This window comes from Rhodamnia argentea, chromosome 3 (genome assembly GCF_020921035.1).
Source record: "Rhodamnia argentea isolate NSW1041297 chromosome 3, ASM2092103v1, whole genome shotgun sequence".
NCBI classification, from domain to species: domain Eukaryota; kingdom Viridiplantae; phylum Streptophyta; class Magnoliopsida; order Myrtales; family Myrtaceae; genus Rhodamnia; species Rhodamnia argentea.
Window position 1 is genome coordinate 10,094,049 of NC_063152.1, and position 13,444 is coordinate 10,107,492.

At 39.2% G+C, this 13,444-nt stretch overlaps 1 protein-coding gene and 1 long non-coding RNA gene across 3 annotated transcripts; one reads left to right on the forward strand and one right to left on the reverse strand.

Annotated features, from left to right (window-relative positions):
* Window positions 1-12,731, reverse strand: LOC115750410 (vesicle-fusing ATPase-like). Of its 2 annotated transcripts, XM_048276455.1 has the most exons (21): window positions 12,461-12,731; window positions 12,118-12,213; window positions 11,960-12,041; window positions 11,819-11,869; window positions 8,363-8,533; window positions 7,913-8,067; window positions 7,714-7,822; window positions 6,431-6,530; window positions 6,286-6,341; window positions 5,459-5,524; window positions 5,250-5,332; window positions 4,812-4,945; window positions 4,216-4,426; window positions 2,727-2,858; window positions 2,569-2,629; window positions 2,418-2,477; window positions 2,209-2,267; window positions 2,034-2,121; window positions 1,167-1,289; window positions 409-474; window positions 1-194 (listed from the first exon to the last, which is right to left on the reverse strand). In XM_048276455.1, the coding sequence occupies exons 1-21, from the start codon at window positions 12,640-12,642 to the stop codon at window positions 6-8; spliced, it is 2,274 nt and encodes a 757-aa protein (XP_048132412.1). In that variant the 5' UTR covers window positions 12,643-12,731; the 3' UTR covers window positions 1-5. The 2 variants fall into 2 exon arrangements, with proteins under 2 accessions (XP_048132412.1, XP_048132413.1); XM_048276456.1 differs by lacking the exons at window positions 11,819-11,869; window positions 11,960-12,041; window positions 12,118-12,213; window positions 12,461-12,731 and adding an exon at window positions 8,778-8,884.
* Window positions 3,582-4,277, forward strand: LOC115750411. The gene is made up of 2 exons (XR_004016477.2): window positions 3,582-3,660; window positions 4,122-4,277. It is a non-coding gene; the product is annotated as an uncharacterized LOC115750411 (long non-coding RNA).
* Window positions 12,732-13,444: the final 713 nt, after the last annotated feature.

Below are 13,444 nucleotides of genomic sequence, written 5' to 3' on the forward strand. Positions count from 1 at the left end.
AAATGTCAGCCTGTAATGGGACGCTGCAGTTCGTTTAAAAAGCCACGTCTTGGCAAACGAACGATGTCCTGAACACAACTGTAGAAATGCCGCATATCGATTTTCTCTCGGCCAGAGTAGATGGCCTCTGCAGCTCCACCGTGCTCACCGTGGGCTGCCATCTCTATCAGCATGTAAAGCTTCTTGATGGGCATCTAAGAAAAGTACGAGCACAAAAGCACGAGTTAGAACTTCTCTCTCCAAACTGCGCCGTACCAAACATTTTAAGATGGATAGGAAGATAGCATGGAGAATGAGGTTATCTTCTTAAGTCCTGAATCACGAGACTCAAGGAATTTCTGTCACAAATCGTCCTTCTTGACACAGCAAAACATAAGAAGACACAAGTTGATAGATCTAAAAGCTTACATCATTCAATGCCTCGGCAGCTTCTTGAACATCATCTTCAGAGAAAACGTTCAGCTGTTCCAGCACCTGAAGGGAAACAAAAAGTAAGTGAAGTAATACCTATATATGTAGCTCTACGGTGAGGTCAAATGCTTCACATCCACATTTCGAATTGATGCAACTTTATTAAGAAAGTTATCCAGCCTGAAGAATTCGCTTTAGGAAATTTGCAAGTAAAAAAAAAAGATTCCAAGTCGATTTAAAAAAGCCAATCTGAGATACTGTTAATCTGGCACATTGAATGAGATCGGAACTATTCTCATACATTGACCACATGACTTCTAATAAACCGGCCCATTCCCTCCCAACGACATTACCCACCCAAACTCCCCCGCTCCTGAGGATACAAGAAAAGTAGAACCAAACACAAAAGTTAAGGTATCTATTTCTGTGCTCGGGAATATTAGTTTCCATAAAATCACAATGTCCAGGCGAATCCAGATGGATAATCCAAAATCCCTCATCTTGGATTGAAATCTGATAAAGGGACATTTGGATATGAGCACCTCTAGACCCCCAATATTAGCAAGACAATCAGAATCAAGCAAAGTCAAACAAATGACTGGTTTCTAAAAGCAGATATAATTGTCCTTAAAACAAGACTGCTGCACATTTCTTCCCTTCCATTTCACGTTTTCCAGCAGAAGAGAAATGAAGAAAGAGCAGCAGAAACAAAAATACTACATGCAAACACCAAAATAGCATCTACAGAAGTTTACCTTCTTAGCGTCCTCTGACTTTAACGTGGGGACATGGTGAGTGATGGAAAAGTTATCACACAAACCAACTGAATCCAAGAAATTCACTTCACTTGTTGTCCCTATCACGAGAAGCTTCCTTCCCTAGAAAAAAGAAAGCCAAATGCATGTATATAATAAGCTAAACAACTCAGTAGTGCGAAAAGGACACCAAAATCAAACCTTGTAAGTCAGAAACCACCAATTAAATCAGCAGAGATAAAACAACTAGTACAATACTATTAGAATCACAATGCACAGGGGACATAACGTAATGCTTACCTAGTGAAAGCAAAATTACCTATAATATTCTATGTGTAGTCTTTTTTATACTAAAATGCCTCTGTATATGTTAGTGCACTCGGTATTGAGGAAGCACATATAACAAAAGTTTCTTCCCCATGGACAGCCTAGAGGAAAGACGTGAACCAAGGTTGTACTCAGTCTGTTGCTTTATAAAGTAGAACAAACTTCACTGCTCCTCCATATCAAACAGGAAAAGCAAACTAGCCAATCATTCTAAGGTCAACATGGGGGAAAATCATGCCAATGAACTCAAATCTTAATCTCTCAAACTCCAATTTCTGATCAGCACCTGCATCATGACATCATTATTGTGTCGGCCCTCAGCGACATGACTAGGGATTTTTGCTCTCTCCATCGTCACTCATATTTTTCATTTCCTGGTTAAAGGGAACTAACTCCCATTCACTTACCTTCAAGCATTCTTAATTCAACAACACTAGTATCTTTGCCAGCATTAACTTCCAGAGGAGATCATAGAAAAGGATAATTGCTCTTTCCACCAACATCAATTTGTAAAAACAAGGCGAGAGAAGAAGAAGCAACCTTTGGAGGAACACGCTTCAGAAGGACTAATAATGTCTGATTTATCAAATTTGAAAATTGAGGCCCAATGGCGACATAGTCTAGTAGCCTGCAAAGCAATTCACTCAAGTCGTAATGATCTTCTAATGCCAAGGAGGACAACAGCAGCTGACGAATATAAATCAACAGATTTTACCTTTCAATGTCATCAAGGATGATAATGCTCAATGGTGATTTGTATGCATCCTCGAAAACCTATCAAAGATTAGAATCCATTACAAAACCTTCCCCAGTCATTTTTGAAAAATGTAAGATAACCATTCTTCAACTTAGTCAAAAGTGAAGGGGAAACAACTAATTTCCTATTCCTCAAGCACTAACGAACCAGATATACAGGTCACAAACCTTCACAATTTGTGCACATTTGGAGCTCTCATGAAGTCCAATCATAGTTTCCGCCGAGACCTAAGCATCCAAAGGAGAGTCAGAAATTAAAACTTCATGCACAAAGAAGTCTGATTACTCAAAGAAAGCACAGCACGGAGCAGAAGATTACAATTTTAACATATGGAAAATCACTGTCGATGCCAACTGTAAACGCCAGAGCAGTTTTACCACTGCACAAGAGACGATTTTAGAATATTCCCAACTATTTTAAGACGCAAAAATAATCCTTAGCAAAAATGAAAAGCAACATCAGAAAACCTCAACTACCTGCCCCTCAGACCCTCCAGAAGGCAAGAGACGGGTGGACTTCCTTTGCTCCCTTTAACTTGCTCAACCAATAGCATTGTTTTCTCATATATATCGTTATGTCGATCACCGCAATTCACCATGCCATTAAGCCTACAAAAACATTTACACAAACAATTGAGGCGGTGACGCGTCCTTAATAGTGTTTGCCCTTTATCCTTTATAGAACTTCAGAACAAAAGCTAATAATTAATAAAACTTGGATAGAAGCACACAAACAATGTGTATATTAAAATATGATTTCAGTTAAGAACTCAAAACCGATGCCATTTTAGCATCTTCATGAGATGGCAAAAAAGGTGCTAAAGTAACAACGCTATGAACTCCCTAAGCAGAATAAAAAACCACATCTGCAAAATGTTTAGCGAGATTGCAAAGGTTTTATGATCACATTTTGGCAGAACAAAAAAGAATGCTTTCGTGTCAGTTTCTAAATTAGTAGAACCCTAACTATAAGATTACGGTAAGTCAGTGTGATAGCATGCGTGAAAGCACATGGGAAACCCACTTATTATCACATTGTCCAATCTAATTGCATAATGAAACCGAAAATGTTTTCTTCTCAGCCAACGATGGATCGGACATCTTTGTGGATAAAGCTTGCAGCAAATTCAACACCTACACATCAGCTCAGAGAGAATTCTCTGAATTACTCCCCTCCTCTTTTTTCATCTTTTCCAGAATTAAATCTCTGAAAACCAAAGCTACCACATGACTCACCATGGACCACATATAATTGGGTAAGACCATGCAATAAGACAATTCTTGAAAACACCCCAGATAAATCTACTTATGTTATGGTTCAACAATAATAAACACCAAGCTGAGAAAACCTAACTCCAACAACAAAGCAATTTCAAAGAAATCAACTCTCATCTGAGCTTCATTTGTTCTTGTAATTACCTGTCCATAAGTAAAAATCAGAGATCCTCCTACATTTTAATAAGAATTTCTTGCATAATACTAAGGCCTGCTGCTACAGCAGCTAAACCATCTCCAAGGCAATTTGTTGTTCTACATGTTACGATAATGTACATTGCATAAGGAGATTCAGAGAAAGCTTCAGGAAACCTATTGCACTCCCCCTTTTTAATGACCTAAATCTCAGTCCTTGGGAGGCCAGTACTGAAAGGACATAACCCTTTGTTTTACCGTTCAGAACAAATGTACTTTTCTTCCCACGCTATGCACAATGGACAGGGAAAGTGAACATTGGAAACCCATTAAAAGTATCAAACTGGGGAAAAAACAATTACTGACTCCACTTACTGGGATAATGCTTCATTAGTGGTTGGTGTAGCACCAGATTTCGGGCAAGCAAATTTAAAGGCCTTTAATTTTGCAAGCTATATCCAGCCATATAATTCTTATTTCACTGGAACTACGGATTACAAGAACCTTGCAACAAAAGATAGATATTCTGAGAATATCAGCATTCAATTATTCATACCTCCATTTTTCCAAGTCATCTATGGAAGCTCCAAATGCAGGAACAATTTCATGGAGTGCATTCAAAAAGTCATCCATAGTGACTTTGATACTCTCTTCATCGACAGGCTTCGTAATATCATCGAGACTTAGTTGTCTATTCAGAGCATATGATACGGCACATTTCACAACGCCTTCAATTTCTGCACCACTGTAGTTCTTTGAACGAGCAGCTGCACCATAAATTGCAAATGTGGTAGGTCATCTCCAGAGATGAATTAAGCACCAGCCTTGGTGGCATATACATCTTCTTTTTCTTTGGTAATTAAGAACATCCCCTACCTCTACTTCCAAAAGGTGGAGGGCCTACCTCCCAATTCTCAGAGAACATGCAGCAGTTCTTGAGTATATACAAAATGCGCCCAGAAATCCAAGAGTTAGCCTCTTTGATCAAAGAAACACCAAAAATCATTCGAGCCTACATTACTACCATATTTCAAGCCAACTTTTTTTCTCCTTCCGTGTGACAATGCTCACTAGGATAAGCCACTTCTAAAATAAAATATGCAAATGTTCCCCATGAAGTACCATTCTAGTAAATGCAACCAGCTGACTTACCAAGTTCCTGAAGACTGACATCAGGAGCAAGAAAAGAATTTTCTTTCATCTTGTTCGTGTGGATCTGAAAGATTTGCAAGCGACCCTTCTCATCGGGAAGGCTTATCTCAACCTGTACTTCCAAACGTCCTGGTCTACAGATCCAAAAGTTCAAAATGTAAAGAACATCTTTCGATATCTATTTTTTTACATCTAAAACCAATATTCTACATGTACATATGATCCTGCCAAAGTTGTGATGCCACCACATGTCAACAGCAAAATAATATTCTTTCTTACCCTCAAAGTGATAGGCACGATAATTCTTAAGAGCAACAATAAAACAACCTCCCATTAAGTTGCATGATGACTCATGAATGCTTTTCACCATCTCAGGAGATTAATATAGCAGCTAAAAGACGTGGATATGAAGAACCGAAAGAGAAAAAGAGGGACCACCTCAGAAGAGCCTCATCAAGGAGATCTTTTCTGTTCGTCATTCCTATAAGCAAGACATTGTTCAGGGACTCTACACCATCAATCTGAAAATCAGGCACTAGATCAGCAGCAATGGTTGGTATCAATGAGCATAACAGAAAATATTCTCCAAAAAATGGACCTAGGTATATAACGTCGCACAATTAGAAGATTAGGATACTACTACGAACCTTTGTAAGTAGCTGGTTTACAATACCGTCATGAACTACAGTACCATCTCTGGCTGATCCTCTTGACTGCGGATGCAAAATCAGGTCATTTCATATCCCTATTATAAAAAGTTGCAACCACCAATAGTCTATGAAAAATAGGACAGAACACAGCCATTTAGGAGGTACAAAACAAAAAAGAATAAGCAACAAATTAGCATGATAAATCTTCATGATAACGATACGACTATTAGCAAAAAGATCAGCTGATGCAATTGACACCTCAATTTTATGTATTAGTCCATTTATTTTTTTGGTTTGGGATTGGAAAGGAAGGAGGGGTAGGGGGTGGGGGGTTGAGAAAAGTACTGCGGGGTACATGGTCCTGTCATGCTTGATATGAATTCTAGGAATGAATTAAGCACCTTAACATTACATATTTTTGGTTAAGGGAATTTTATATCAGATTAGTAAGAAGTGAATGTAAACCATCAGAGAAAAATCCTGAAACGGAACCTTGAAAAATATAAAGGTCATGATAGAAAAGCTATTAAGATAACAAAATATGAAAGTTTCAACCCAGCCAAAAAAAAAAAAATGAAAGTCTATCCTCACTACTCACTAAAGTTGACCTTATACCAGAAACAAACCCTCCAGATACACTATCTGCTACATTACATGCACTGCTTCCAAAACTTAAGGTAAATACAACCAGTTAGAAAGTTTCTCAAAACTAAGAAATGGAAGGAAGATGAGATTTTCTCCAAGCAATTGATATTAGCAACAGTGCTAAGCTATTCTCCATCATAGAGGACATAAATGCATAGATCGGCCGGATAATCTCATACCTTGCATATAGCATCAATTTCATCAAAAATGATGACATGCAAATCACTCTCGTCACCTGAAAATTAATGAGAAGCATAAGTTACAGATACTTGCTAAGCCCACTTGTTTCTCAAGAAGATATGGGAAATATGCTATATCAATTACCATGAGTCCTCTGATCCTGTTCAGCGTCAGCAAACAAATCCCGAACATTCTTCTCAGTTTCACCAACAAATTTGCTTAACACTTCAGGACCATTGACTATCTGGCAGAGAAAGCGAGGTCAAATTTATAATACAGACATACATGCATGTAATTTATAATGTAAGTGCATAGCTCCACATATGTAAGTAGAGAGGTCAACGTGCATACCTACATCTTAGAGATGATTCAAACATCTTCAACAAATTAATTAAACTACCATAAGTATAGTAATGAAGCTATATCCAATAGGATTCAAGGTTTGGGAAAGGATGACAGATGAATCATAAGCAAAGGGGAGAAAATGAAGGCCTGGCAGCAATAAACTTTTAAGCCCTCGGCCTTCTTGGAAACTATACAATAAATTCACAGATATGCATCTTGATTTATGGACACACAAAGACATGGTTTTACCTGCAACAATTAAAGAATATAAGTTCTTGGACCTTCCAAACGAAATTTAATGGTTATCCAGATATTCATTCTTTACCTAACACTCGCACAAGTAAAGGAATACCACATCTCTTGTAAATGTCCTCAAAGAATGCCACAATGATTTCTCTCATGCAGATATGACGTATCAAAAAAGCATGTAATCTGAAGACAAAAAATTTACAAAGAAAAACAGTGGATCAATAGAATTAAGCAACAAGAGAATGCTTTGAACAGCTAAGAACAGAGCCTGCAAATGACGCAGAATTAAGGACATCAAAGTAGGACAAAATAGGATATCAATGAAAGAATGGGTACCATGCGATACACGACCATCCTTTTACCAGCAAGGGTAATGTGAAATTTAGACGATCCCCAACACATGCAAGAATCTGTCAAATTTCAATTGACAGAAGGCTTTTTGTGCTGCTCTCAATGCCTTCCACTAAGAAGAAAGCATAGAAAGCTTGATACGGGACCGTCCTTTTACAAGAAACCGTAATGTGAACTTTACACAATCTCCAAAACATGCAAGAATTTGTAAATTTCAATGGACAGAAGGTTTCTTTGTGTTGCTTTCAATGCCTTCCACTAAGAACAAAGCATAGAGAGCTTGATAACTTCCATAGGGTTATATTTGTTCCATAACTACAATGAAACGTCACAAAATTTTGTCCCCTCAACTCACTCTAAAAATCAAACGTCTTAAGGAAAGGCATAAACTCCACTCTGAAACCAGAACATGGGTTTACTGATTAAGCCTTTCAAGAAATAGCATCCATAGTAATTGACCAACACAAGGGAGCAAACCATACCTTTGGTTCTATGCCGTTCAACATCTTCCCTATTTGACGAGCCAATAGGGTTTTGCCAGTGCCGGGAGGCCCATAAAGCAGCATACCTTTAACGTGTTTAATACCAAGCCTGGAATTGACCTTGTTTTAGAACAAGAAAAACTGCACCATATCTAAGACATAATATAAGTAGCAAAGCCCGGAATTCTGGTTTCTTTACTTGCTAGTCACATGAGGAGGAAAAACGCGAGAAGCAAAAGCCCTCCGAAATATATCTGTGGACTCTACACTCAAGCCACCGATGCCTAGGGACAGGAGGTTAAATTCCTTCTGCCTAAATATGTTGCTGCTGGCAGCTTCACGCTGATTGACGATCTGTATAACAAGACAAAACAGTCGAGACAGAATCAGCAATAAACTAATGGCCAATAAAACTGCATCAGGAGAATGTTCACTATCAAAGATTCACAAAGGAAAAGAAAAAAAATATTCACTATTCTCCAAGCACATGTGCAGAGCAAGATTAATATCACAGAAGTTTCAGCTGTCCTCCATGAGCATGATAGACACCAAAATTTCACTATCTCACTTCAAATCTGGACCACAAAATAAATATAACAAAAAGTTAAAAATGTATCAGATTAAAAAGAAAAGAAGCTGAAAGGAAAACCTTTATTCCACTAGCATAAGATGCTTCAAAGACAATGTATGTGTCATTCGAGATCATTCCTTTTTCAGGAGCATTTGACATTTCATGCCCCTCCACAGCAGCCTGATTGACTGTGAAGATATAGTTGCTCCCATGATACTCAAATGATACCCTTTGCCCTACCGTCATAACCTGAAAATACATTTCCATGTTGAAATACCTCAAAACATTTATTTCAGAATCAGAAAGGGCAAAATGCATGTCCAAGACAAGGTCATAATAGTCATGGAGGCAGATAAATACATGAACTCTTTCAATAATTTTAGCTAACATCAAATCATAGACTTTAAGAATTGTCATACTTCACCAAATCATTGACAAATGAGATGTAGAGGTAAGAAATGCAATCCTATGCTAAATTTGCCCCTCTACCTATCTCCAATTCCACCAATACTCAGATATGCCATAAAGAATGCATTCCAAGAGATGACCTATGGTACTAGGTCATTGACAGGGAGATACTAGAGATGCAAGACACAATCCTACCTCAGCAATCCTGTGCCGAATGGGCACCTTTATACAGCAGTGCCCCTAAGCTTGGATATTCTCCATACCAAATTAATAGAATGGATTTTTCATATACACTTAGATGTGGGAGTGAGTTCCCAAAAGTTCTCACATTGTACTAGTAGTAGGGGTGAGCATGGTTCCAGGGCAGAATTGAGAATTGGAGAACTAAACCTGTGGTTCCGGTCCGGTTTCAGGTTCTAATGAAATAGGGTGTGGTTCCCGGTTCCGCATTTTGAGGAACCACCGGTTCCGATTCCGATTCCGGTTTCCGGTTCTCTATGGAACCGAACTGGAACCGGAACCGGCATTTTTAAACCCTTACTTTCTGTTTCTACTTTCTAAGTTCTATTCTTCTCACTTTGAAACCTCACGCAGCAGCAGCCCGATGGCTTTGGGAAGGCAGTAGGCACAAGTGAGAGTGACGATCTCCCACGCCCTCGAGTGGCCATCCCTCACCGTCCTTTGGGCTCCGCTCCCTCCCCAGCCCTTCGATGCCGACCCTTCTCTCGCCGTCCATCGCCTCGTCCTCGGTACCCACGTCTTCGATGGCATCCCCAACTTTCTCTTGCTCGACAGCATCCAAAGTTGTCCCCAACTTCCTCTTGCTCGACGGCGTCCAAGTTGTCCAGATTTGAGCCGCTGAAGCTTAGGCACTTGTACACCTAGTTCAATTCCCCTCCATTTCACTCGCTTTCCGACACCTCTTTTTGCTTTGCCTGTTGAAAGCTTGATAAGATTCGTTGAGAGGTCGCACAGGATTGAGGTTTGATTTGGTTCATGAATCGAAATTTCGAAAAATCTTGCTGATAAGATGGTTAGAATGTGACCCCATCACTCTGTACCTAAACCGAAGATGACAATATCCGAAAGAAGCACCTTGAGGTCTGATTTGGTTCCAATAGACCACACAACACAATCTAATATTCATGAAAATTTGGAGGGCTTCGGATTCGGCAAAAGCTAATAGCGAATCGATAAATGATTAAGAGAATCGGGCCTTTTGTTACTTCTCTTGCCTGTATATGTCAGCTGGTGTTTCGTTGAGTGTGAGCTTCTGTTTAAATAAGAGAAAACAACTTGGAATGCATTTAGTTTACAGCTGATGATTATAGAGCAATGAACCTTATGTGCTCCACAGAAAACTGGAGTTGCCTATGTTCTGCAATGGCAGTCGTGAACGAGCAAGTCGATCTTTCCTTAGGTGTTTACGGAAAGGGAAATTGAAAGGACATGTTTGAGAAAGATAGGACTTTTCATTCTTATTGGATATATACATTGAGGAGATTATAAATAGAGGTTTACAGGTTGAAGTGGAATTATATCCGATGAGGCTTTCTAATTATTGTTTCAGTTTAGTTAACAGTAATTTTAATTTAAAACTAATATTAATTTGTTGTTTCGTTTGGTTTCGGGTGGTTAGATTTCGGGTGTGCGATCGGAAGGGAGGCTGTCAAGCTGTTTCCATGTGGTTTTTCAATTGGCAATTTGTAGCTTGTTTCATCACATCATGATTTGTGATTAGAATGATTGACTTACTGTGAGACTGGAGGAATTTGTGTTTATGGGTTAGAAGGATGTCTGCCTTCTTTTCTATCGGTTTTGTTTAGATTGATTGCTACTTATGAGCGAAATTGCAGATGCATTAAGTTGACTTCTTGTGCGGGATTTTCAGTTATTTTTGTTAACCGGTTTGGATTTTCAATGTGTTTGCCCAATTGGTTTTCCTGTTTTCATGTTGCTGTGGAATAATGTGATGGTAAAATACACAAAGTTTTGTGTTTTCTATATTGTGTAAGGATACTTAGCTTTGAAAGTTGATGGTCTTAATTCACAATCTTGCACTTTGGTAATACACTAGCTTTTTTTTTAATCAACTGCTAATCGCTTTCTCTGATTAAAAATGATTATGTGGATGTTGAAGCTTCTTTTCTTAAATGTTCTTAGCAAAATTGGTAGGTTCCCGGGTATCCTGGAGCTAGACCCTGGAACATGTGACGAGTAGGTTCCGGGTTCCAGTGGTACGTAGGATAGGTTCTAGGTTCGAAAAATAAAAAACTCAGTACTAACGGGTAGGTTCCAGATTCTAGATAGAACCTATCCGGAACCTAAAATCACTCATCCCTAACTAGCCGCAAATTAGTCTATTGGTCCTCCTCTGTACTGAACACACTAGCTCAAATTGTTTAACGAACTAATTACTCTACGAAAAACAAAATCGCACATTCAAGTGATTTAATACTATTTGGGACAAAAAGTTAGAGGAACTTAGATGATCCTAGAAATCACGATCCTGATCGGTGATATGCGTGCAATTTAAGTGGAGACGCCCACAACAACCTCCTTGATAAAACCCATGCCACTTATCAACTCCACTCCCTCCTGGATTGGCATCATCTAGTTCGGTACTTACGCAGCTCAGTCATGGTCACTTGAGGACGATGTTTCCATGTATAAAAGGTACATGATCTCACAAACTTTCGTTTCTTTTCTTTTATTTTGCCTAGAGTGTGTTCATCTTTGTCTGGTGCATGTGCAATAATCTATCCGTCAGAAACAGTATTAATTTACTTAGTTGTGTTGAATATTGATGCATTTTCTGATTCTTGTTTCAGACATGAATCAGCCAGTTATATTTGGTTTGAAAAATCAGTTCTCATTCGCTCGGCAATTTTAGGCAGCAGCTAAGCTATTCTACTTGCCCAAAAGAAAGAGCTCATTTCCACATTTAAGGATTTTGGTACAGGTGATCCCAAGAGATACTTTTGTCGCATGCCTCATAAACTGGTAACTAGCGCATGAATTTCCCCACAGAAGGTAGACAGTAATAACTTGTAGACCAATAAAAATGAAGGGAGGGGGAACGGGCATTATGTGAACTGGATATATTCTGTAAAAAGTATCTAGTACCTGGTTGACAAACTTCTTCTGGTGTTGATTAGCCAGTAGAACAGCATCGATCTACAAAATTCGAAAGGACATAAAGGAAGTTAATTTAGACTGCTACTCCCCACGGAGAAATGCAGGATAGCAGGCTCATAATATGCACACCTGTTCACTTTTGGTTCCTCTCTTGACAAACGCCAACTCAAGCCTGAGCAACGCCAGATAAAAAGTATCTGGCGGCACAAACCTACAATGCAACAGGCCTTGAGACAATTTCCATTTACTACGAATGCAAGAAGTACTGTGGTTCGCCGTGAACTAACCTGCTAACAGATATCGAGTCGCCAGCAGAAACCCTCACCTGGCGCCGTTGAATGGCATTCAGTGCGATGTGACCAGGGCGGACACTCTCGTGGGGAGTTTCTCTCAGTTAAGGGCACAGACTATAACAGGACAGTTCAAGCAAGATGACACAACACCACCAGCAAACAATCACACGAATAGACAGCCTCGCTCAAAATTAAATCCCACATGCGAACGGCTAAGCAAAACGTAACCTACAAAATCAATGATTAATCCTAATTACCCTCAATATCTATTACCAACTCAACCATGCCGACGAAATGAACACCTCTATTCCGAGAGCAACTCGTGTGAAAAGGACATGCGACAGAGAGGACGAAGCAATCGCCGACGGAGGCGAGGGAGAGCTTGGTGCCGGGGACGGAAAAGTGGCGGAGATCGGAGGGGCAGCAGTAGGCGAGGTTGGTGAGGGCGAGATCGGCGGCGGGAGTGTGGGTGACGATCATGGCGGACGGCGAAGAGGACTGAAACAACCGACCTACCATGGCTTCGATCGGTTTTCACGTCGAGCGAAGAAGAAGGACAAGTGAAAGACGAAAGAGATCTGGTTTTTATATCGAATCTGGCTGGGTTGGCTTTTGGAGGTAAGGAAGAAGAGGGAGGATAGAGAGACGTTTGTTTTCTTTTTTCCTTTTTTCCGTTCGGAATAATAGAGTCTCCTGGGGAGAAAATGTTCGCGCTTTTTTTCAAAAATAAGGAAAAAAAATTACGAATTTGTGAGTTTTTTCAAAATATTTACACATGCTTGTGCACAGGCATACGGTTTTGCTTATAAAAGCAAAGCCGCTCGCCTCCTCAGTCGATGCTCTCTCTTTCTCGACAGTTTGAGCTCCTCACTCGATACGTGCTCTTCCTCGGCATTTTGTTTTCACTCGGTGTGTGCTCTCCTTCGGCGGTTTGAGGTAAGTCTTGGTATTGTTTTTTTTTTTTTAGTTTCTTAGATATAGATATTTATTTATTTTGTTATTATTTATGCATGTTCATTTATTTGCATTTGTTATATTGATAGTTATAATGTTTAATTTTATGTTATTGATAGATTGTTAGTAATATATTTTTATTTTTTTGTTAATGTTTTGATAATGTTTAAATTATGTATAGGTTGTTATTAACAAAATATGAATTATTGGCATTTGACAACTTTTGTTGATTTTAATTTCATGAATAGGGTGATGGCATGGAACGAATCCTACAATTAAGTTTCGTTACATCTCGCGAGAACACGCAGGCTACATCGAGGATACTTAAGGCGGTGTTATTTGCATATGATGATGAGGGACGAATTAC